Genomic DNA, 24319 nt, shown 5'->3' with positions numbered 1-24319 from the left:
AGAGGGTACAAAATAGTTTGGACACCTTGAGTGAAGTAACCAGAAAAGACAGTGAGAGCTCGGCTCAAAGTGTGATGAATTGATTTTAAGAGGATAATTGCCACTCATCCCTGATGCCGTCTCCACTATCTTTGTGGAGAGGTTTTTTCAAATAGTTTGTTTGTTGAGCTTAAAATTAATCTTCAAATTGAAGTGTGTCCCATAAATTTGATGGCTGCTTTCCAAAGGTGGTTATTAGTATTTTAGTTGAGGTCAAAGTTCCTCGTCAGGAGCCTGTGAGAGTGAGAGAACACTTTTTTCTCTGTGAGACACTGATGCGGAGCTTTGAAAAGCACTGTAAAATGAAACGAGAGTTTGGAAGAGAACTGCAGACGCGTTGAGAAAAAACATCCCACCTGATCCCGCTCTCTCTCTCTCTCTCTCTCTCTCTCTCTCCATGGCAACAGCCGCTAGCGATGACAACCGTTTGGCAGTTTATTGATTAACATCCTTGGTGTGATGAAGCAAACATCTAATGTGCTTTTTATGAACCTCTGACTGCTGCCACATCTGACTCGGCCTCCTAGTGAACTTCAACACAAATGGAGAGTCAAAGTGTCACTCTTTACTGCCACACATTCCTTTAATTGATTTCCATCCAAAGTCGTCTTTTTCACTGTGTGCATTTTATGTCATAAATGGTCGTATTACTTTTTCCTTTCCTTCCCCTGCATCATGCATCTCTCATTTTTATTCAGCATTAACAATGCTGCAGTGCGTCTACAGCTCTAACACAGTGGATTGTTATCTTACTACAATCTGGGCTGCAGTAGTTTCCCACTATCGGAGATAATTGTGCAACATTCAGTTATCAAAGATAACACCGCTCAAAAGAAAAGAACCACCCATGTGTTACCTTTTTCATTCAAATCTAAAATTCTGGACGTAATTTAAAGCTTTAATCAATATTCATGTATCTGCATAAATCAGGAGAGGAATTCAATCAGGTTTTCTTTAAGACAGAAACATAAAAAAAGAAACAAGCACTGTCTGATTTCTACACAATAATAACCACAGACCATTGTTATCCCACTTTGCAGAGTGTTGTGTCTCAACCTTCTTACACACACGTGGAATGTTTTTAGAAATGTTGCTGATTTCTGGGCTCTGTTAACCTGAGCGCTGTGCTATAAAACAGCCTGAGCTACAAACACTGAAGCTGAGGCTGTAGTAAACCACAGTTTTCCTTCAAAGCCATGACCTGGTTTAACTGATCTCCCTCTCAGCAAAGTCCCCATGAATGTTTTAAAATGAGTCTTCTCTCAGAGGCTTGTAAATGGAAACACTTGAGGGCCACCTTTTAAGTTTCGCGAGAGCTGGGACTATCAGATTGACTTGTTTTGTTGATGGTAAAGATGATGTGTGTGTGTGTGTGTGTGTGTGTGTGTGTGTGTGTGTGCGTGCGTGCGTGCGTGCGTGTGCGCGTGCATGCTGCTAAGCAGAGCTTCAACACACACTAACTGATCTTAACAGCACCAATTAGCTGGGAAACTGTGCTCAGTTCATACAGTAAATGCTCACGTGGGTCCTACACCGGCTGTTGCAGCCATTTATACCAACAATTCCATCACCGATTGTCTTAATAATGGATGGATGCTATCTCTGCCTTTTATTCATCTTTTCCGGTTCCCTCCTACTTCTGCTCCTCATGAATATTACAGTCTGAGGCTGCAGAGAGCAACGTGTACAGCAGCACATAACAGTCTCGCTGTTTGTATTTTACACTCGAAAGTCAGAGCTGGCTCCTATTTTTCAGTGCAACGACTCGTCCACCTGCTGCCATTACATTTAGGGAAAAAACCCTCAAAACAAAACAAAACAAAAAAAGCACAAGCTGAAAAATGACCCACCAGTAGATTTTGTGTTGTGTGTTGTTGCGAATGGCGAGAATGTATCATCTTGCTACAAGTGTGACAACTTAGTGAGGAAACCTTTAGGACACTGGGCTTGGAGCTGCTCAGCCTGCACAGCTCCAAGCCCACTGTATGTTGCTGCAGTAAAATGTAGGTAATTAGAGTTTGTCATAATTTCTCCGTTGTGTCCACTACACATAACATTCTGTCTTCACATTGACATCAGTTTTGATAACTGACCCAAACCAGCCATTTCACTGTGGATGTTTGGATGCTGCACATTCAGTCAGAAAATGGTTTAAAATGGACTCAGGATGTCCAAACTACAGCCACATCTGAGGACTGGGAAAGTGGTGTTTCTGCTGCCAACTGTGAGTGTGATGTTCACTAGAAAACAACCCTCCCTGCTTTCAGCACCTGCTGTTAAAATACATGGCCACATACCTAAGATGGCGATGACCTCGTCGTCCTGGATGACCTCCAGTGACCCCGACACCACGAAACACAGTGTATCGACGCTCTCCCCGGCGTGGAATATCAGGTCCCCGGGGGCGCAGTGGATGGTCTGAAACTCCACTGCCAGTGAGCGCAGGCAGCCGTCACTGGCCAACCGGAACGCCGGATGCTCGTTGAACACCTGAGGAGCAGCAAAGTAGACCTGAGACTTTGTTGTTGGGTTAATTAAAGCGGCACCTGAGGGATGGCAGACTTCTGCCAAATCACATGCTATGCTTTTTCCTGAGATGATGGGCAGAGGGGGACTTTTCTGATCCCTGGATTTACATTTACATTTAGTCATGTAGCAGACGCTTTTATCCAAAGCGACTTACAAGTGAGGAACAAGGCAGCATAAATCTAAGTTGAGGAGAAATCATCAAAGCAAAGTCCCATCAGAAGAGTGTTCACATTTCATAAGATGCAAGTGGGAGAAGGAGCAGAAAGGTTTTTTTAAAAATAGATTTAGGTGCATAGGATGATGGAGACCACTGTGCTCATTGGGACCTTCAATGCTGCAGAACTTTTTCTGTACCCTTCCCCCAATCTGTGCCTCGATACCATCCAGTCTCAGAGGTCTACAGACAATTCCTTGGACTTCATGGCTTGGTTTGTGCTGTGACATGCACTGTTAACTGTGTTTGCATTTTCAAATCATGTCCAATCAACTGAATTTCAGACAGGTGGACTCCAATCAAGTAGTAGAAACATCTTGAGGATGATCAGTGGAAAACCTACATTTATTCTGCTCAGGTGTTTTTTTTTTTTAACTATAAACTTTTTTCTGGATTTCATGTTTAAAAACATGCCAATTATTATTAGTGTTTTATTCTGAACTTAAAACTTTACCACTAATTGTCCTTTTTAATTACTTGTAAGAGCTGTAGTGGTTCATGAGCACCACAATTTCATGTTGGCTCCATTTTTCACCAACTTTTGAAGCAAAATTGTTATTGAAGTTGGTTGTTACACACAACCACACAGCTTCACAACTGAAGGCACCTTGAAAATGCAGGTACAGAATTTTGAGTTGGCCAAAGTTTTGGGATCAGTATATGAAGATAATCATGGGTTTGGAGGCTAATTCGTGTGTTTCTGCAACCAAGGACACCCCCATCAGCCCATCATTATCAGTGCAGGTGCAGTTTAATAAAAATTATTTTAACCAAAAGAAATGAGAGCACAATGAAACACACAATGTTTCGATATTACATGGCCAAGGTTGAAATACTGAATACTCAGACTTTGTTGCTTGTCTCATTTTGTAAAAATAAAAATCTATGGCAGCGACACTTCAGCTATTCGATTTAATGCAGTAAACTAGGTCCACTACTGTGACACAGCTAACACCTGTGGATACTTGCCTTCCTGTTGAGGTGGACACAGATGTCGGCCCGCATGTCCTTAGGACAGATGGATAAGACCTGCAGGATAGAGAGAAGAGAAAAATCAGACCACGGTTGACAGAAATTCCTGTGGTTGGTACTGAACTGGCATTTGCTAAAGAGAGGAACATTAATTATTCCTCTTCCTCCTTCCCAGGTTTTCCTCTGAGGATTCACTGCAGCAGAACATGTTCAGAAAAAGTAACCGATGGTTACAGTTAGCAGAAAGGGAAATGCTTCAGAAGATGCTGAGAACATACTGCGCAAGTTTGAAATCCATTATTCTCAAAGAACAGTTTATTAACCAACATGGGAAAAACTAAATATAGGCAATAAAATGTGAAACCAAAATGAATTTCTTTCCAACCCATGACTGAAATGCCACTCGACAATTTTTGGGGGACGCGGGTACTTTTTTTGTTGTTTATGTTTCGGTTGTGTTGCATCTTGGGCGACTGTGGTGCAGGAAGGTAGAGCGGTTGTCCACCAATCTCACAAGTTTTACCACATTTAAAGGAAGTCAATCCCTCCACTTTTCTCATCTGACACCTGCTTGGTGAACACCTGAGTCACAAAAAGGCTGCGAGCCGTGCAGCAGCCATCCAGCGTGTGATAATTCAGCTGAGGTTGTGGGTCAGTGCTCGGTTAATTGCACAAAAATGTTTCTTGCTAAACAACACTCCAGTAAAAGGCAGCTGTAGGAGGAAGCAGAAACAGCATTACTGCTGCATACAAATTTAAGCCCATTTTGTTGTCACATTCATTAACTCCCTCTAGAAACGGCCGCCTGCCAAATGCCCAAACTGTAAATTGTAAACGCTGTGTCCACCTCATTTCACTAATTCTGAAAACAGGCCATATTAACTAAAGCATTTAGGTAAAACGGAGAAAACTAAATATTATCCCGTCGTTTACAATCCTGCCATGTTAAATATGAATAAAGTTGGCCAAGGGGAACAATAAATCATCTAAAAGCCTTTTGCGAGATCAAACACAACAATAACACACACACACACACACACACACACACACACACACAGAGTCCAAGAAAATCTTTGCTCTATGTAAAATGGAGATAATAGTAGCACCGAGACGCTTTTGGCTGCCTCTGGTGATTTTTGGGTCTGTATTTGAATAAACAGCTGACTGTGTGCTGTGTAAAAGCTCCCAAAGTGACAAAAAATACCCACTAATTGGCCCCAGCACTGACTGTGAGGTATTTCTACTGAGGGTGGGCACAACACTTGCCTTATGTCTCCTCAAGCTTGTATTATTCTTCAAACACAAAGTACAAAAATAAATTATAGTGGAGAGGAGGCTCGTGATCCAATATAACAGAAGAAGGAGTATGCGCTCACATGGATTGGACAATTCAAAACACTGATGTAGGAAAGAAAGACGGGGCAAATATGATGGGAAGATCTTTCTGTGAAATCAACATTAATCCTAATATGGTCAGTCACATCAGGGTTTACGCAGTGAGGGAAAACTGGACATCAGCCCTGGAAATTTATTAATAATCATAATGTTCCTCCAGTGGTGCCAGAACATAAAAGTGAACATTTTGAGTCAGAAATTAAGCAGAGAGTTTCAGGAGACCATTAGGTTTATAGAGAGTGGGAAGTTTGTATGTGCAGAATTACCAGAGATGATTTGTCAAACTTTTTAATGCCGGGGAAACTGATCTGTTTTAAACCTGACACACACACACACACACACACAAAATGCAACACTTTATTGTAAGTTGACTTTCTTTGCCTTCCGTCCTTTGCCTCACTCTGAAAGCTGCTTCTGCTTCAGGTGATGCATTGTGTAATCTGTGGTTTTACCACAGCTGCATGTCTGATGTGTTTGTGGTTATGAAGTGCACAGATAAGTTATATTAGTGGATTCATGTACATTTTGTCAAAGGATCCCTTCAGTGAATGGCAACAGTTGTGTTTAATTTTAGGCTGAGCACATGGTGCAAATTTAAACACATTTTAACCAGCCTTTCTGCACACGTGACACACACTGGTCCAAAAGGATTTTCCATGTCTGTTGTGGCAGAGAAGTATGTTAGAGTGGTGTCCGGACTTGTAAGAGAGCGTTAAGTCAGAGACCAGGTCGAGGTGGTTTGGACATGATCAGAGGAGAGACTGTGAATATATCGGTAGAAGGATGCTGAGGTTGGAGCTGTCAGGAAGCTTTCAGTAAATTTCACCAAGCAGCTTTCACAGGACTGTTTGGGGGCCGTACTGTGCACTTTTGACCATCCAAGAAAAAAAAAAAAAAAAGGGGAGCCTCACTTGGACGACAAACACTAACAACAAGTCAATTTTATTTCTATTTTAGCACAGCTGCAGCCAGTACAGCATAACCTACAAAATACTAAATAAAATATAAAAAATACATAAATAAAACTTCATTAAACCTTTTTAAACTTCCTTGACAACTGTCTTAAAGGAAAGTCAAGTTGTGGAGCTGCTCGAACTGCAGAGCTGAGCAGAATTTACAGACCCAAACAAACATTGGACACACAGACCGTCACCCTCCACCAGCATCTCAAACAAAGGCCGCTTTGGCAAATAGTTGGAGTTGTTCTAACATTAGTTGGACATGACCACTGTCGAAGCTCCCCCAGACTCCCCATCTACCATCCACCCTGACCCTCTGCATCACACACTGCTTGGCATGGATTGTTTCTTCCAGCATGTTCAGTTAATCTTGGGCCAATACTCCACTTTCAGTTTTCTTGTGCTCTAAATTTTCTTCAGGATATTTACATCGTTTCACCTTTTTATCCAAACATGTGGTTTGTGGACAACCCAACTGAACAACAGACCCATAGCTGAAACGTGAGGTTGAAGACAGAGCTCAGACCCACCGTATCACCCACACATAATACTTACTTCATCTAACCCTCCCCAATTTGGTGGGCTGGGAAACGGAACTCGAAACGCACTGACTGGCGAGTGCAACCTCAGCCTCAGCAGCTGGGCTTTCAGGACAGCTTGGGGGGTTTAGTGACTCATCCAGGGACACGTTTATATATACACTGCTCACAAAGAGTTATAAAAACTATGGAAAATGTAAAAAGTTGCTAAAGTGATATTACATCATGAAAGTAGGGAATTTAAGTAAAAGCATGCAATGGTAATTTCTTTATCTCAAACAATTTACTGAATCAAAAGCTAACAACGTTGGTGGATGTACCACGACAAAAAAAAATGTCTGTCTCAACAACTTGTCATTTGTTAGGTGTCATCTTTTCTCACGAGGTCAAAATGTGAACAGCATGAAAAGAGAGGACTGTTTAAATACAATTCCTCATTGAACCAGAGCGTTTAGTGGTCGATTCATGGATCAGACATGATCCATGGTTAATCGCGGTTAATCGCCCTGTTAGAGTACAGCATGTTATGCAATAAGTACGGAACGGTTGGACATGTTTAGAGAAAGTCAAATTAAGTTCACCTGTAAAGGTTGGAGTGGATTTTCGGTGAATTCTGAAATTTCACCCAAAAGTCGAATATCTAACTTTTTCGAACCACTGACCCTGCTGCAGTGAATGGGTGACTATCTACCTACTGAGCCACTGCCGCCCCATAAATATTAGAAATTAGTATAATATTCTAAAAGCAGAGGGTAAAAAGTTCGACGTTTGAGTAATTAGGTTGTGACAGTATGTGACTCATGAGCAGCTTCTGATTTTGTTACATTTGTGTTATCTGTTTGTATGTGGATCCCTGTGATTCTTCACGTTTTATGATGAGGCTTTGTTTAGAGCATCTCTTTGTCTTCTTGTGACTCGGTTGGTTAAATGGGTTTTAACAAATTTAATGTTTTTGCACGGTTATATATGAAACTACGACAGCTAAAACTGTTTGCCTGCTGAAACTTTGACGTCCTCGAGTGAATGTGAGTTTTCAATCCCAGCCCGAATAATTACTGTAGTAGTTGTCATACAAAATGTTTTTAAAGATGAAGATTCCCTCAGTGTGACCCTGTTTAGACATTCTCACCTTTTCTGTGTCTATGCCTTTGGACATGGACCAGGTGGAGACGATGTAGTCCATCACCCGCTCGCTCAGGCCCTTGGGAACCTGGTAGAGCTTCAGAAAGTCTCTGACGTTGTTGAGCATCTCGTGGTAGCGGTTGGTGTTAGCGTACATCTGCTGGAAGATGGTGGTCACGTTTCCGAAGATGGTGGCATAGAGCAGTGCTAGACAGAAGACAGAAGACAGAGTTTCACTGCACTACATTACATCCACATGAACAAATAAGAGACTTTCATTCATTTTCACTGGCTTTCTAACAAACAGCCTTTAGGTTGCCGCTAACAATTTGCCTGTCCAAACCCTTTCAACCTCTCCAAAGACCATTACAATCACTTGGAAACACCCAAGCAGTCCCCCAGGGAGCCACAAACTATAATCCACCAAGAAAGCAAAACTAGCACATTAGCAGCCACCTAACAACACTATAACAATAACTATAACAAGACCACAGCAAGAAGGCTTGACGCAACAAACTGCAGAGAATTGTACTTTTCTTTTTTATTCTACTCGGTATGAGTTTGCACCATTCGTTGCTTAAAATTCAAAGCTTTTCAAAATGTTGCACTCGCTGCAAGTTCGTTTTGGCAGTGTGGACAATGTTGGCAAAGGTACAGAAGTGAGAAAGGAGGAACATACTGACTTTTTTAGAAATGAAACAGGCACAGTGATGGTTTTTAATGCTGAGGAGGTGCTAGAGAGGGAGCAGGACTGTTTCCCCCTGCTCTCAGAGTTAACGCCATCATGTGTCGTGGCCACTGAGCTGAGCCATCAGCCTCGTCTCTACCCTGCTGCTAGTGCTCTGTTTCCATGGAGAACTCACTCAACCCCCCCTCCCCTCCCAGTTAAATGACAAAAGAAAGGAGGAAAGAAATAACAAGTTTAAAGACTCTTAGGCTGAGGAATTGGAAATGGTGTGAGGGATGTGAGGGACAAGGAGGAGTGAAAGAACAGGGAAAGTGAGTACAAAAGGAAATGCTGGACGGACAACAGCTGAGAGTGTGTTTGTGAGATAAACCGTGTGTGTGCATATGAAGAACAGTGGCAAAGGAGTGGATGGCTTCAAAAGAAAGAGAAGCAAAGCAAAGCAAACTAGGACAGAAAAGCACAGTCACCGTGTGGATTTCACAGAAGCCGAGATCTCAAAGACACCACTCTCACCTCCACCAAACACAAGACTCTTAATTGGACAACTCAGCGGTGGCCAGTGTCACCTCAGTGCAAACAACCACAAAAGCCTGACCTTCACCCCGGATGTTTCAGCAGTGAGCTGAAACACATTTTTTTTTTCCTTTTACTACAAACTAGACTTTTTCCAGGGGTCAGCCACATTATATAGGAAGCTAATTAGCCGAATTTTGCAGCTGTAGAAGCCTGAGACAACAGAGAGCTCCAAAGAAGACAGACTACAATTAGGAGTTTGTACAGCAGTTGCCAATATAATGCAGTAATACTTTACTTTCAAGATTCCCTTGTGGTCTGGTAAATAATATTTGTTGTCTTTCAAGAACAAATGCAGAAAATGAAAGTTGCTATTGTAGCTCCAACAACTTAATGCTTCGTGCGTTGTTAGACAAACAGTTTACTGCCATTGTCAGGTAAACAATGCTAATTTTAAGGTCCAGATCTCTTGTTATTAGACAGGGTTGGATGACTTTTCATAGAAAACTGGGTGATTTACATTCTTAATAAGTACCAAGGCTTCCTCGTGGGAAATTCAGCAGCGTTAATATTAAAACTACATGCTGAGTTTCTTCAGCAACGCACTTCTCAAGGGCTTTTGAATTTGCAGGTGTAGTACACACCCAAACTGTGTCGTCATGATTTCCGTTCAGATCAGTCTGGCAAGGTTTGGGTACTGGTCCCTCCAATTTGTGGCTTGCGAACTAGAACAAAAGCAGTCCTCTCTGACTTCGAATGGATAAATTAACCCAATAGAAACTGATGCCCATCCCACAACCACAACTGCACATCAGCAACAGGTGCATGATTTTCTGAAGACGAAACACGAGCCACTTAAAAATACAGCATTTGTGGGTACGAGTTGTCCATACAACACGGAATTATCTGATTTCTTAGAAATATGACAGACTGCAGAACCAGGTGATGCTGTGGAGGTGCTTATGGATATCTAATAGTATCGACACCATTCGTCATCAGCCTGTAAGAAACACATTTCTGTTTTCCAGAGATGTGAGGCTACAGTTTATAGCTGTCATCACGATGCAGTTGGAAACTCTGCTCTGTCCCCTATGGCTCCATTTATTTAAAGCCATCTCTGGCTTCCCCTCTGGTGGCCACAGAGATATGACAATGGTCCGGATGGGGAGCAGATGAAGCGCTTTATTTTCTCGTGTTTATTAGTTGACGGTGCAGCCTGGAGGAGGAAAGACCAGAAACTGTCAACGAGACGCTCTGATCAACTGAAGAGAAGCTTTTCAGATGTCCGTTTCCAAAGCGACTGTATAAATATATAGAAGCCATCACTTGGATGCAGTGGTCTGGTCTATTTTGGCCCCCCAGCAAAGCAGTGATCTGGTTTGGGATGGCACCAGCTTTTAGTCGCTGAGGGGCTAACAGCCGCAGCCTCAGTGTGCATCTCAGAGATCACCTGTACGTCGAACAGTGTGGGCAGGTCTGTGACGTCTGTTCTGCGACAGCGGCTGCATGTAACCGAGCCCAGCTCTTACACGTGCTACTGCTAAAACGAGGTGACAATAAAAACCACAATAACTGTTTTGTACTGTAGACTGAGTCACAAGTGCATCACATAAAACACAACTGTGAACATGTCCAGCTAATTTCTAACTGCACAGCAGAAAAACCATCTGTACTATAATTTATTTATTTGACTTCTTCTTCCCTATTTCTGTTTTTTTTTTTTTTTTTGTGTAGCAGAGTTTTGCGTCATCTCAGTTTGGAAGCGCTTTATTTAGATGCCTGAAGATAAAAAAAAAATAATAATAATAAAAAAAAAAAAGTCCTATAAAAATGTGAACATGATCCTTCGTGCAGCCCTTCGTTACCAGCTGAGTTAACATACAGAGTTGGCAGAGACCTACTGTTGTGTTCGGACATGTCAGTTAGATCAATTAGACACAGTACCTCATGTTATCACCTGTACAGTCATATAGGCCGACTGTGAAAGGGATTTTTGTACTTGCAACCATGTGCTGTTTAAATGTTTAAGGCTGGTTTGATGTTAAAACACAAGACTGCACAGCATTATCAGTGTGGATGCCATGATCTCAAATTAAAGTAGAAATAATGTGTTTAGATCACAAAGTAATTTACCAGAAATGGCCACTTGCATGTACATGTTGCAGTAGGTTGCAGAAGGTGGACCAGACCTTATGTGGGTGGGTGACAAACCAAAGGTCTTGGAGACTCTTTTTGTAAAAGTATGAGAAATTATTTTCGGTACCAAAATCAAACGGCATAGGAGCACATAATATTGTCAATAAGCAGGTGAAGCGGTCAAACAAGGCACTTTTTTCCCCCTCAGACTCTCAGAGGCCGCCCACCTTCCTGCCAAAACTGGGTTTTGGATGACGTGCTCAAGAAGTTTAGGTTGATTTGTCACAGTGAATGAGTTGGACTTAAAGATTTGTGACAAACAGCAGAGCCGGAGACAGTGCGACTGCTAGCTGGCAAATCGGCCCCAATTACATCCAACGCTCAGCTGGAAGTTATGGGTTCTGTTCAGTACATCCTCACGTGTTGTTGGTTAATAAATATCCTCACTGCATATGCAGTCTCTCTTCTCTGGGACTGATTGTATTAATTTAATGTCTTTTTTTAAAAGGACATCTTTCGGGAACCTTAAGATGTGAACTGGGCTTTCTATCCCCATCACCTCCTACAGAATAGGCTCATCATGGAGAGCATTTCCTTGCCTTTTGTAGAAAATGGATGTTAGAAACTCTGGTACCTAAGCAGGTGGTCGCGGTACCTCAGCGTTTTGCTCTCACAAGCCGTCGGTCGTCATCATCTGTACGGACAAAGCTGTTTGATTTGCTTGTTCCTGTGACAATTTCTTGCAGTCTGCATGCAATAAACAATATGCAAAGTCTAACTGGAAATACTACACGAGGCTAAGGATGAATCCTCCATTTTCTCGTCTTTTGGCAATTTAAAGTGAAGGGTCAATGCTGAAGCAACATGAAAGTGGAGCATTTCACACCGTTCTTGGCTCAATGTAGAGACAGTCTGATACAGATTGGACTAGTGTAGAATGACAGCTTTTACACAAGCCCAAACACACACACACACTCGTGCACACACTCACACATCATCATCCAACTTCAGTACAAAATTTGTCTTGTGACACTCATGACTTCAATAATGTGCTTTTCAATGACGATGGTAAAGAAAACCTGTATATTCTTATTATAATGCTTTTATTATTACACACAATGACCAGACTAGAATTTATTGCAAAAGGAACCAGATAATTGTAGGTAATTTTATAATTCTAACCAACCTACAGTTGGGTGCAAAGGACAACATTGCCTTAGTATAAAAAAAAAAAAACAAAATAAATAAAAATAGTACAACAATACATTTTTTAAAATCAACATAATGTTGAATGCGCATTGACATAGTGCAACTCAGGAATTACGTAAAGTAAAATTTGAATTTATCAGGGGGGGTGCAAACCTTTGCACTGGTAATTTCCATTAATTTACAAAAAACATTTTGTCACTTCTGATTTATACTAACTGAATTGTGCATTCAATTTGTTGTTGATGAAAGAAATGGTATTTTATCGTTTTTGCTTTTCTCACTAACTGGACAAATTATTAAAACATTACAGACGATCTAGGCCCAATCCAACAGGTTCAGCCAGAAAAATAATTTCCTGGCCAACTGAACGCACCTGAAACACTGACACAAGCTCAAAACAAAGCAGCCGCATGTTTGTAGAGGAGTCACCACCGGGCCCAGTCCATTTGCTGCTAAGCGGGCCAAGTTGGCATCCAGGCCGCATCATAACACAATACACACTGACAGGACACTGCGGTCCACCAGCCAGACACAGAGAGAGCCAGTCAGCCACATCAGAGTCCAACCCCCCCCCCCCCCCCCCCCTCTTCAAAAAAAAAAAAAAAAAAAAAAAAAACGAAGAAAGAAAAGCTACTGTATAAATCTGTTTCGACAAGCAGTAATTGTGCATCAAGAGCTCTCTGGTTAAAGAAAACATTGTGGCTGATTGTCTCCAAATAAATATTGACGGAAAAATCTGCAGAGGCATCCTGGCATTAGTCACAGTCCTGCCTCTCATCAAACAATCATTTCTGTAATTGTAACTCTTATTCTGTAAATAAGGTTCTTTTCCCACCATTTTCTCATTAGGTCGGCTTGATAGACTACTTATTGCCATGCAAAGACAATAATGGGTTTCGTGGTGAGCGGCTGAGGCGGCAGGAGATGGGGACAGGTGTTCAAAATCTTGGGCTGTTACCAGGGAAAGGAATCCTTGTTACACGTCTCAACAGTGCGGGAATATTTCACATACATGATGCTGAGTTAGTTCATGTAGGAAGAGGAAAAGCAGAGTGATCACATTCTTCCTTTGTCTATCATTAAAGCTCACAACAGAAGAGTGGTGTGGTGAGATATCCCTGGGTAAAACCTGCTGAATCACAAACACTTGGAGCCATTGTTGCCAGATCACGCAAACAAAACAATCATTCAAAACCTCCGTACTTATCTGTACTCCATCCTTTCATCATATTAGTAAATCGTGCTTAAAACAATAAGTTGGGGGTCGAAACAAAAAAACAACACTGAGGTGAAAAATGTATTGATGACTGACTCCAAACAGGATACATTTCTTAATGCATATCACAACAAATATTAAAGTTCCCCATTCTGCAGAAATACAGTATTTACTAAGCATTAAAGAGGAAGAATGTTATTCAATGTTGTGATGCTTAAAGAACAATTTCTATGTGAGCAGACTGTCCACATTTTAGTGAAATTACATGTATATTCCTGACATGTACTATATCATTGTTACTTTACTTCAATATTATATATATATAATAATATCACTTCAATACTCTCAGTGATGCTCCGGCTATTTCTGCTTCGTAATCAGCTCTGCTCATCCACATTTGGAAGCAAATGCTGCAGAAGAGTCTCCACTGGAAGTCTGCAAATGAAATATTCCTGCTCTCTGCTTCAGGCAAGTGCGTAGGACCTTGTTTCCATCATCAAAACACTTTTCTTTTTTCGTGCACGTCTCCCGCCACACAATACATCTTTCATGCAAACGTAAAAAACATGACATTTCTGTTTGTTGTCAGTGGTTAAAGCACAGTGTTACTAAGGGACCTTTTCTGCACCGGTTGAGGCAAAGGAAACAAGGCAAAAGTATGAAGCAGTGTTTTGAAAAAAAAAAAAAAAACACAGTAGCAAAAATACAGTCAGACGCTAGATACAAAGATCAATGCCAATAAACAAAAACATATCTGCAGAGTGGAATTAAAGATCCTGTGTAACCTTTCTTTCAATCAGGTCGTCCTCAGGCAATTTGCTCGGTCAAATGTTGCCAATAAAGCAAATTTCTCCAGGGAGCTAATAACTTTCCTAGTTTCCACAGAGCTGATATTGAAACTCTTCTTAGAGGGAATGAAAACAAAAATATTGATCTAAGCTATTGAAATTATGTTACTATGTGGCATTTTTTCCAGGTTTTTATATGCTAACAATGAATGAAAACAAATGGCCTTTGCTGAAGGTGGGGAGACAAACTCAACCGTCTGCACACGAAGCAGGAATAATGAGAGGTTGATAATTGGCACAGAGCTAAACAAAAGAAGGGATTAACAATGATTCCACTGTTTCGCTGACTTTGAATCCCCCAGAATAAGCAGCTATCCTAAATACCAGTAATAAGCACCAATAAACTCACTATGTACATATGCTTATTGAAGGATGTTTTAAAGTCGAGATGACAAGAGAAGTGAGCTTTCACTAATGGGACTGATTTAAAACACAGCACAAATAAGCCGACACCAAGGTCTCACTGCTGAAGGTAACAAGGCCATCAGGGGCCCGGTGGGGCTCCCGGTGGACCAGGGCCCAGGCCTTGGCAGCTGTAATGAAGCCATGGAGGAGCACTCACATCAAAGCACAAGCGCCAGGTAAACAAGGGTATGTGTTGTGTTTATGAGGCGGGACGAGAGCTGGGGACGGCTTAACCTCAGAGCTGATGTTGGCCGGGGAACAGAAGCCAATATGTGGGGAAAAGAGATCCGGTCATATGGCAGCGTACAGTGTGCTGGGTCACAGGGTCCAGTTGTGGACAAATGAAATGAGGACCAAAGTGGAACAATGGCAGGACCAGGTCACACAGTTTGCAATAACATTGTTTCTCACTGAACTCTAATGGTCCTGTATCGTCCCCTGCAGCTACGGTAACGCTGAAAAGTATTATTACTTTTAAAGTATTATTAATTATATAACTTTGCAATGTAGAGAAAGAGTTTTACTTCAAACACCTGATGACTAATGCTAGCAAGCTAACTGTTCTGTCTTTTTCCTCGGACATAATGTTTCATACCCTACAGGCATGAAAACTTCATTCTAAAATGTGCGTAGTTAACCAGAGAAAAACCCCAAAATCCATACTGATCATAAATAACAAGCCGTATCCTCTGGATTCAGCTCAGTCCAATGCAGACTGACGTACAACATAATTCTTTGGTCTCTTGCATTTTAACCGAGGGCCAGACTATAGCCAAGGGTGGCAATGTCCACCCCTGGTCACCCCCACTGGATCTGCCACTGTTAAGGACACTGTGAAGACATTGTTCACAAGTCTCCGCATCATTTTGTTGTGAGCTTCTTGAAAAGAAAAAACTAAATATCCAAATATGGTCAGCCTGTGACATTTGAACCAATATAGATTTGAGCAGACAGGCTGCTGCAAAACAACAAGACACTGAATGAGTGGCTCCAGGATCTAAGCCTGCAGAGGAAATAAATTCTATATGGCGTAAGATGAGGTGAGGTGAGGTGAGGTGAGGTGAGGTGAGGCCTATACGGTGAAAGACCCCGACTTATCGCAGAAACAATATGCAAAACAGTCAGCACTATAAAACAGGTAATTAGGATTAAAATGATTCGAAACATCTTTGCATCCTTTGACTCTCACACATTGTATTTTCATTTCGGGAAACAAAACAAGCAAAACTAACATTTCTGACAATAAAATGGGTCTAATGAAACACAAATGCTTACAGGCTTATCATAAGTGATTGAACTGATTGCCAGAGCTGCGACAATCCAAGTGGTAATAAACCAGGGTTTTTCTTAGAGCACCAACAACGAACAGACAAATAAAGATGCTAATTACTATTGGACGTTACTTATGATGGGAAGCCAATTATCCCCCAAGTCACGTACTTTTTCTTGATGACTTCTCTCTCATACAACATAAAATTTCACATTTACTTCCAAATTATTTCCCATTATAGGGAAATATGCACACATTTAATAATGTTAATGTCAACATAATACTGTAGTGGCTGATGCAGATCATGGGCCATAGGATTTGCATAAATGTTTCCAATGTGAGTTTCAGGGCTGACAGTGTGGAGGAAGTAACTTTGTTCTTGTATTTTCATCTCTACGCTGGTGTGTAGCCACTGATGTTTTGTCGCCGAGATCTTTGATCCAATCCCACACTCATCTCAGCCACAGAAGCTCAAACAAACGGCAGAATCTACCTTTTAACTCGGCACAAGTTACCCGCTCGCATGTTTCCGACAAAGGTGGGAAGTAACAAGTACAGACATGTACAAAGGTTTGGTTTTTTACTGACATCTGTACTTTACTTGAGTATTTTTCTAAAAACATTTTCTTCTTAATACCTTAAGTTTAGGACAGAAATCTGTACTTTCTACTTCTTACATTATTAACACAGGATCCTGAGTTGTTGTATCACTGCACAGCTGTTTTACACCTACAGAAATACTCCCCGTCATGTACAACATGTCCCCTGGACAGGCCAGCTGTGCGCCATCAGCTTAGCTTCCTGTCAATCTAATGTGTAAAAAGCCTAGTTTAGCTACCTTTACTTATACAGCCTCGGGAGTATCTGCACGCAAAAAGCCAAGGGCAGTTCAAGAGGGTGGCCAAGGGGGCTAGTTAAAGCCTGCCCCCCCCCAATCAGTTTCACTTTTACTTGATTAAACAAGAGGAATCAGTATTTTATATATATATATATATATATATATATATATATATATATATATATATATATATATATATATATATATATATATATACACACACACACACACACACACACATTTGTACTTCTTCTTAGGTAAACAATGTGTGTACTTTTCCTCGATCAGTCCTTCATGGTGGAGCAGTGAACCCCAGTCTGCCCTGTGCAGTGCATTAGCATCAGATGACACCTGCAGCAGACATTGATTGACCTTCCAGCTCCTGGTTTCATCTGACTTTGGCTCGGCCAGTCAGGTTTGCAGCTCAGGGAGGATCCGAGGTCACACTGACTGGTTGAGAGTACGTGTCAAGGGATTTACCATCTGAGGGCACTATTCCACCTCTCTGCTCCAAAAAGTGTGTTTTTTTTAACTGTGCTGACTGGGATCAGCAGGTGAAACAGGTACAGATGACAGCTCACATGCTCTGGGACTTGTGGTAATCACAGCTTGGCCCTGTTTTCCCCACCGTCAGCAATTATACCTGAGGAGGACCGATCTATCATGCCTGGCACCTGCTTGATTCAATCATCCCTGTGCTACCTGTCTGACTGAGGGAGCCACAGTTTTGGCTCCAGCATAATTTGCAAGAGCATAAAATGTAAAAATTATAATAGAAATAAGGAAGCGATTGCCTCCTTTCGATGCGTTTCACTCTGGGAAAGATTGGGAAATTGGGTTCATAAATGAATAAGCTGGCAAGAGATTTGCCACAAGGATGATTACAACTGGTGATGATTATGGAAATGGGGTGTGAATCACTGAAAAACCCAAACCCCCGGGTGATTCACACAGCACACGTAAAACAGATAAAACTGACATTAATTATTTATGGTTGAGCTCTAGTGTAATGTAGTGAAATTCATTGCTGGTAATTTTTGGAGTATTTCGTTCAAACGCAGCACTAACAGCAAGCTGGCTCTCAACACTTTCCAACACACGCCAATAAATGTGTCACACACACACCCACTGTACCAAACAACCTTAAGCAAAGATACTGACATAGATACTGCGTAATAAACTGCAAATATACATAAAACAGAGCCGCAACTCAGACACACAAACAACCATAAATACCGTACAGATTGTAGAAAGAAATTATAGTCAGGACCAACAGCTGGTTGTTGCTCCTTGTTATAGTTTCTGAACCTTAATGCTCCTGAAGTTATTTCCTTCACAATAAGCCACAGTCTAAACACTCGGTAAGTGCAGAGCATTTGCCACCATCCATTTCTCACTGATATATATAACCCTGAGAAATGTACAGTAAATATAAAAATATACAGCATAGGAAGGTGAAGCGCTGTCTAACACCTTGGCTCAACAATCTGAAACCCCACGTAGTTTTTAGCTGGGTTGAGATCTGTGACTGCAAAGACTATAGCACATCCCAGAGGACACCGCTGCTCTTCTGCTTGAAGACAAAAAGTGTGATTCCCATTTCAGCCTCATTTTAGTGTGTTTCTGATAAAGGTCTGCCACTTCAAAAAACCCCCCCCATCAACAAAAAATAGGTGGGCGAGGAGTCATTCTGAGTCAGAAGTAAACCTTTTCACCCCTGACGTCCCTTAAAGACACACAGTATTTTACTTTTTCAAATTATTAGGTACACCTATATGCAATTTTCTTCTCCAAAGAAGTCAAAAACTTTCAAAAGGGCCGTCTCCGTTGTATCTCCCTTACGTCTCAAAGATGATTTCTGTCCCACACATCTCCACTAATACGTTTGAGGATAAACATGTCAGGAACAAAATGACGCTTAAAATTTAACCACAATGTTGTCTCCTGGCAGAACAAGCTTTAAGCCGCAACATTGAAAGTACTTTTTGATAAGTCATCTGTAAGTTGTCCGTCCTACACTGAGACTATGTGAGGCCACTGTGCTGGCAGATATCACCACAGCACAAGACTGGTCCACACAATGGGCATATTGTGCTACAACAATAAAGAATTTCAGCAGTTTATCTCACAACAAGGAATAAGACGCTGGTCACCATGAAAGTATTCCAACGTTTCAAATGTTATATATATATATAATTTTTTTTTTTTACATCCAAGACGATCTACTGGGCAAAGTGGGCTCAATTTATTCAATATTATTTGGGACTTTAATTTGATTCTGCCCCAATATCAACTCTAATATTGATGCTCAATTTTTCACATTATGGCTTTGAGTAAACGTGTAAGATGCTGGTGGCTTTAGTTTATGTTGAGCTCCTTTCTTCAAACTGCTTTTTGGATGTCGATTTAGACTCAGGCAGTTATTTCAATAATTATGTACTTTTTTATATCACTGATTTATTATTCAGTGTGAAAAATGTCTGAAAATAGTGAAAAAAACATTTTCTTAAGCTCTAATTACTTCTTCAAGTGTCTTGTTTTGTCAGACCAGCTGTCAAAACGTAAGATTTCCCATTTTACTTTTTCCTTAACAATATTGATTGAAAATCAAACTAAACTGGACCATCTCAGCATTGTTACATGTCACGGAAGCATGAATTTTTCCCCAAGCAGAAAATTAATTGCGCCATGTTATGAAATAACACACATCTGCATTTGAAAGCTTCTTTGTTGAATATCCACTTTCTTTTTTTAAGTTATTCTTTTCATTTGGCACCTGTCTGGGCAAAATGAGTTTCCATATTGCAAACGTATCTGAAAATCAGCCTTATTTTGGAGTTTCATCTTAATCCACACATTTATGAGGGCGTTTCATAAGAAGTTAGAACTTACAAGCTCCTTTAAAGGGACACAATACAACCCCTGACCCCACCCCCGCGGCAGCATTTACACTCGACAGCAGCAATATACTCTCACAGCGTGTGCTCTTGCTCTTTCTGCGGTTGCCATGTCAACAAGTTAAGCAAGATAGGGCATGGTGAAAGAGGACTGTGGTGTTCGTTTGCTGTGCCGTTAAATGCCTGGAAAATAAACTTTCCTGACAACGCTCACACCGCCTGAAGAGGCCGAGCAGACAACAGACTGCTCCAACCCATCCATCAACCTGAAAGCTGCCATCTTATCCCAAGTCTGGGAACCAAAGGGTTTTGACGAGTTAAAGAATAGCGGTCGAGTGTGATCTGTGGCCAGTGGGTGCAAGTTCATGTTGACTACGTGCACGGATAAACATGTCGTGGTGTGTGAGCAGCACTGTGACTTCATTAGTGCTCGTGTCAATCTTTCCAGGAAATAGTTTTTAGGGAAACAAAAGGATCAACGGGAATGTGTCATCAAAAATCACGTTTCCACGTGACACAGGTCTTGCTCAGTTAAGAGTTAAATGCCTTAATACACCTTTCCTCAGCGATACATGCAACTGTCTGCTGCTCTGCTACTCACTTGTCAGTCGCCTTCCTGCAGTCAGTAGTTGACCCATTGGGTTCTGCAGTATATTCTGTAGAGCTTCATCAAGCTTATAAGAATTACTCAAGCAACATTACTTGAGTATTTATTGCTGACCCCAAATTTGTATAAAAAAAAAAAAGAAAAATGACACCATGTGGCAGAATGAAGCTCTTTAAAAAAAAAAAAAAAAGGGCAAAAATCTGACAAAAACTACGGAGTTACGTTATCAGAAGTGTAGGATCATTTTGTTATTTTTGCTGTCAAAGTTTGAAGGACACTGGGGACTAAAAGTCAGGATTTTCCTGCCTCTGCTGCAGCGTTTTCCAATATCAGTCTCAATATGCGTTTTGAATATCATCTTTGTGGAAGTGCAGCGCTAAATTGCTAATTTATTCCCATTTTTCTTCTGTCAACATGTCGAAGTGTCCTTGAGCAAGTGTCCCTGTCCTACTGCGGCTTACAAACCGCACATAATTCCGTTCATTGGATGTACTCCATTGTTTAGATCCTGCTTGGCCTCTTTCATTCAAATTTTTCTGCATTGATGCTTTGATGGATTTATTAGCGACCGATGAACACGTGAGCACAAACACATTTGGGCAATCGCAGGCTGCGTTTCTCTGCCACGTTTGGAGGAGGAATTATAAGTGACGGGCCTCGTTAGTTTGTTTTGGCGTGTTCAGTCTTGGGATTCAGCAGCGCATTCTGCATCAAGTCATTATAAGCATCCAAATGTACAGCTTTCACACAGCAACAGCATGAATAAAAATGCTAAATGCTTAACAACACACTCAAAAACCAAACCCAATGTTTTTCTGTGTTTCAGTGGAAACATAAAACCTTGGAGATGAATAATAAGCTACATCGGTTTATATACATGCAGTGGACGCTCAGTGTTTACAACATTTTACCAATAATAAGCCCAGTGTCAGACTGGCTGGATTTGCTTTCTAAAGTTTTTCTTGAGGCAATCCGATGACGCTAAATGACAATTCTCTTCCACAACCCAGGTGCACATGTAGCAGGGCAGAAAAGCAGATTTGTACAGTGAATATATATCTTGCAGCCTCTCAGTCACAAGGTGCTTGTTTGGATAACAACTTTACTAAGAGACCTTGTGGGGAAAGCACTGCAACGAAGGCAGGAAATCTTTAATCCTCTCTTTGCATTTATTATTCAGAGTGCCAAGGTGCCCAGCGTGCTCGGCGTTCTGTTACACTTAACGCCATGACTTTCTAAAGCATGCTGAGGAGAGGATAGCTTTGCGATGAAAGACAATGAGACAATGAGACTGTGATTGGTCATGCAACCTTCAGAGGGCAGAAGGATGGAGGCCTATACAGTCACAGTGACAACCGGTCTGGGATAAATGTAGACAGGTTAGAATGGTCACAGAGGGTCACGGCAATTATTCCCACATCCAGCTGGCTAAATGTGTAGAAATGCAAAAAGCCTCATTCTTCAACAAGTTAGGAAACGGCATTTAAACAAAGCAGAGATGCTGAGTGTCCGTTAATTACAGGGCACAGTTCCCAGAGGTAAACGCGAGGAACCGTATGAAGGCTGATCACAATTTTAACCAGAAAAACCTTTAAAGAGCTCCGAGTTTCACTAAATGAGACAAAAGTCAGAGCTCAAAATATTACGCAAACTGGATAAAAGGGTTTTTTGGCTGCCTCAAATCAGTCAATACCCTCCTGACTGTCCCTCCTTGTGTTCAAATTAGGCCCAGATCTATGGTTGCTAGGGTGGGCAGTGCATCCTCCAGCCCAGTCCACAACCTATGGCCTGCACTGGTGAAGACAAAGAAACAACCTTCATTGGATTGTTTTACTGTGCTCTGATTGGCTGGTCAGGTGAGACAGAAGCAGTCACCTACTCGACTCCTGTCTACAGCCCGTGTCGAGGTCTGTGTCACATCTTAAGATGCAACTCAAAGTTCACGCTGTAGTTAAAATACAGAACAACAACTATAATGGGAAATAAATTATTCTAATTTAAAACACGATGCATAAAATTCTAATTAAAACCTTGACCTGATGAAGACAGTGCTGTATGAGTTTTCTTTGTTTAAATAATTTCTAGATAGGTTCATTTTTAACCCTCAGCAGCTGCTTCCAGACAAAGTCTGTATACTGACAGTCCGTGCAAGTACATGTTCCAGAATCCGTGTTGATCCAAGGATTCACCACAGACGTGGACATCTCTGCTGTTTTGTTCATGTGAAACACTATTAAAACAAATAAAGGACTAAATCTAGGGCTGGGCGATATCTCCAAATAACAATTAACATTTTGTTTTTGAAAACTGCCTAAATCTAAAACTAAGAAATAACGCTGGTTTCCCAGCTGTCACCTTTTTCCTCGGAGACCCCTGCACTTATGTCAACAAGCTGGAATAATGGAATCGAAATGAAACCAAAGAAAGGCCGTGTCAACTCAGTGATATGGAAATGTCCGAATCTCAACTCCTCTCTGTCGGTTTGTCTTTGTGCACAGGCTTCTCATTAAAAAAACTAACTCCATGTCTCCATAGCAACCTTAGTGTCAGCCACCTATTAAAAGCCGCTAATGTCTGATGCTGCCTTCAGCGACTGTACAGAGTGTAGGTCACCTGTGTTTCAGAAGAGTTCAACCGCCAATGTGAATTTACTTTGGGTGGTAATAGTAAGAAAAATGTTTTCCTTTTCCATCATGTTGCCTCACAAAGTCCTTCACACAAGCACAGAACAATATATGCAGAGTGAAAAGAACGCAGCAAATTCACAAGCAGATTTTCATAAAATAGGGAAGCAGATGATTACAACCAAATGACAAAACAATAATTAAAAACCAAATAAAATCTAAGCTGCAGAAAACAATGAGATCGCAAGAAAATGTAGAAACATCATTAAAGTGAAGAAAATCAGGCAAGGCTCTCTGATAAAAGTATGTTTTAAACAGAAATGTATGTCTTCGCTGACTTTATTTCCTCGGGTAGGTATTTCTGCAGATCTGGAGCTCTGCAAATGCTCCACTACAGTTTTCATTGAGGGATGGATAGACTGCTCCTATTGGAGGAAATTAAAACCACGTACACGCTCATAGGAAACTATGAGGTCAGATACACAGTCTGGAGAGAAGCCGACAACAGTTAGATCCTTTAATCAATTTGTACTGGGAGGCTGAAACAGGTGCGATAGACTTGCTTGTGTTTCTTCTAGTTAAAAGTCCCACAGCTGACTTCTGTCCAATCAGGAGGCGATGAATTGACTTTTCACTGAGTAAAAGTAAAAAGACGAGGTCGAGTCGAGGCACGAGGAGACGAGTCACGTGCTTATGCTTGCAGCTGGAGTTACTGTCAAACCAAACTGGCCCAACAGGAGACCAGGACGGCAGGATAAGATCTGTCACACGCTGAGAATCAATTACAACAGTCTCAAGCTCAGGGTTCTTGGTCTTTTAAAATGGTGTTAGCAGCAATATAAAATAAAAATAAAATAAATAATATAAATAATATGTAAAATCACGAATTAACCAGAACGCGCACACAGAAACACAGCTCGTATTATACGCCAAGCCCTGGATCAAGCTCCTAAAATAAAATGTGTCTGTTACTGTGGCTCAATCTACGTTTCCGCACTGAAATGTACAGACCTAATGTAAAACATGTATCATGTACAATCCTGTACAAACATATAAAACCACAAACACAAAAGTGTACACATCCTACATCCACCTACATCCGGCCCTGGCTCAAACCTGAGGCTGCCCTTACAAATCCATGATGGGTCACACTCAAAATGATGACGTACAAATTGAGAAGCTCTTGAAATTCAGCTGTGCACTATTAAACCTGCATTTAGAAATCGTTTGTGGGGAAAAGCTGACCGAGTTGCGGAGATTGATGTAAATGCAGTGAACACGGTCGAACCACAGTTGCAG

General features: G+C 41.2%; 1 protein-coding gene across 1 annotated transcript in view; it reads right to left on the bottom strand.

Annotated features, from left to right (window-relative positions):
* The window catches only part of LOC137101758 (potassium voltage-gated channel subfamily H member 5-like), a 116308-nt gene that overhangs the window by 35157 nt on the left and 56832 nt on the right, over positions 1–24319 (bottom strand). Inside the window, exons 9-11 of the mRNA XM_067480548.1 lie at positions 7777–7976; positions 3752–3811; positions 2337–2529 (exon numbers count right to left, since the gene is read on the bottom strand). Coding sequence (XP_067336649.1) covers positions 2337–2529; positions 3752–3811; positions 7777–7976 — 453 coding nt within the window. The remainder of the gene's footprint in view (positions 1–2336; positions 2530–3751; positions 3812–7776; positions 7977–24319) is intronic.

Source organism: Channa argus, chromosome 16 (assembly GCF_033026475.1).
Source record: "Channa argus isolate prfri chromosome 16, Channa argus male v1.0, whole genome shotgun sequence".
NCBI lineage: Eukaryota > Metazoa > Chordata > Actinopteri > Anabantiformes > Channidae > Channa > Channa argus.
The sequence above is the reverse complement of the archived record's forward strand: the minus strand, read 5'-3'. Positions and strand labels throughout refer to the sequence as shown.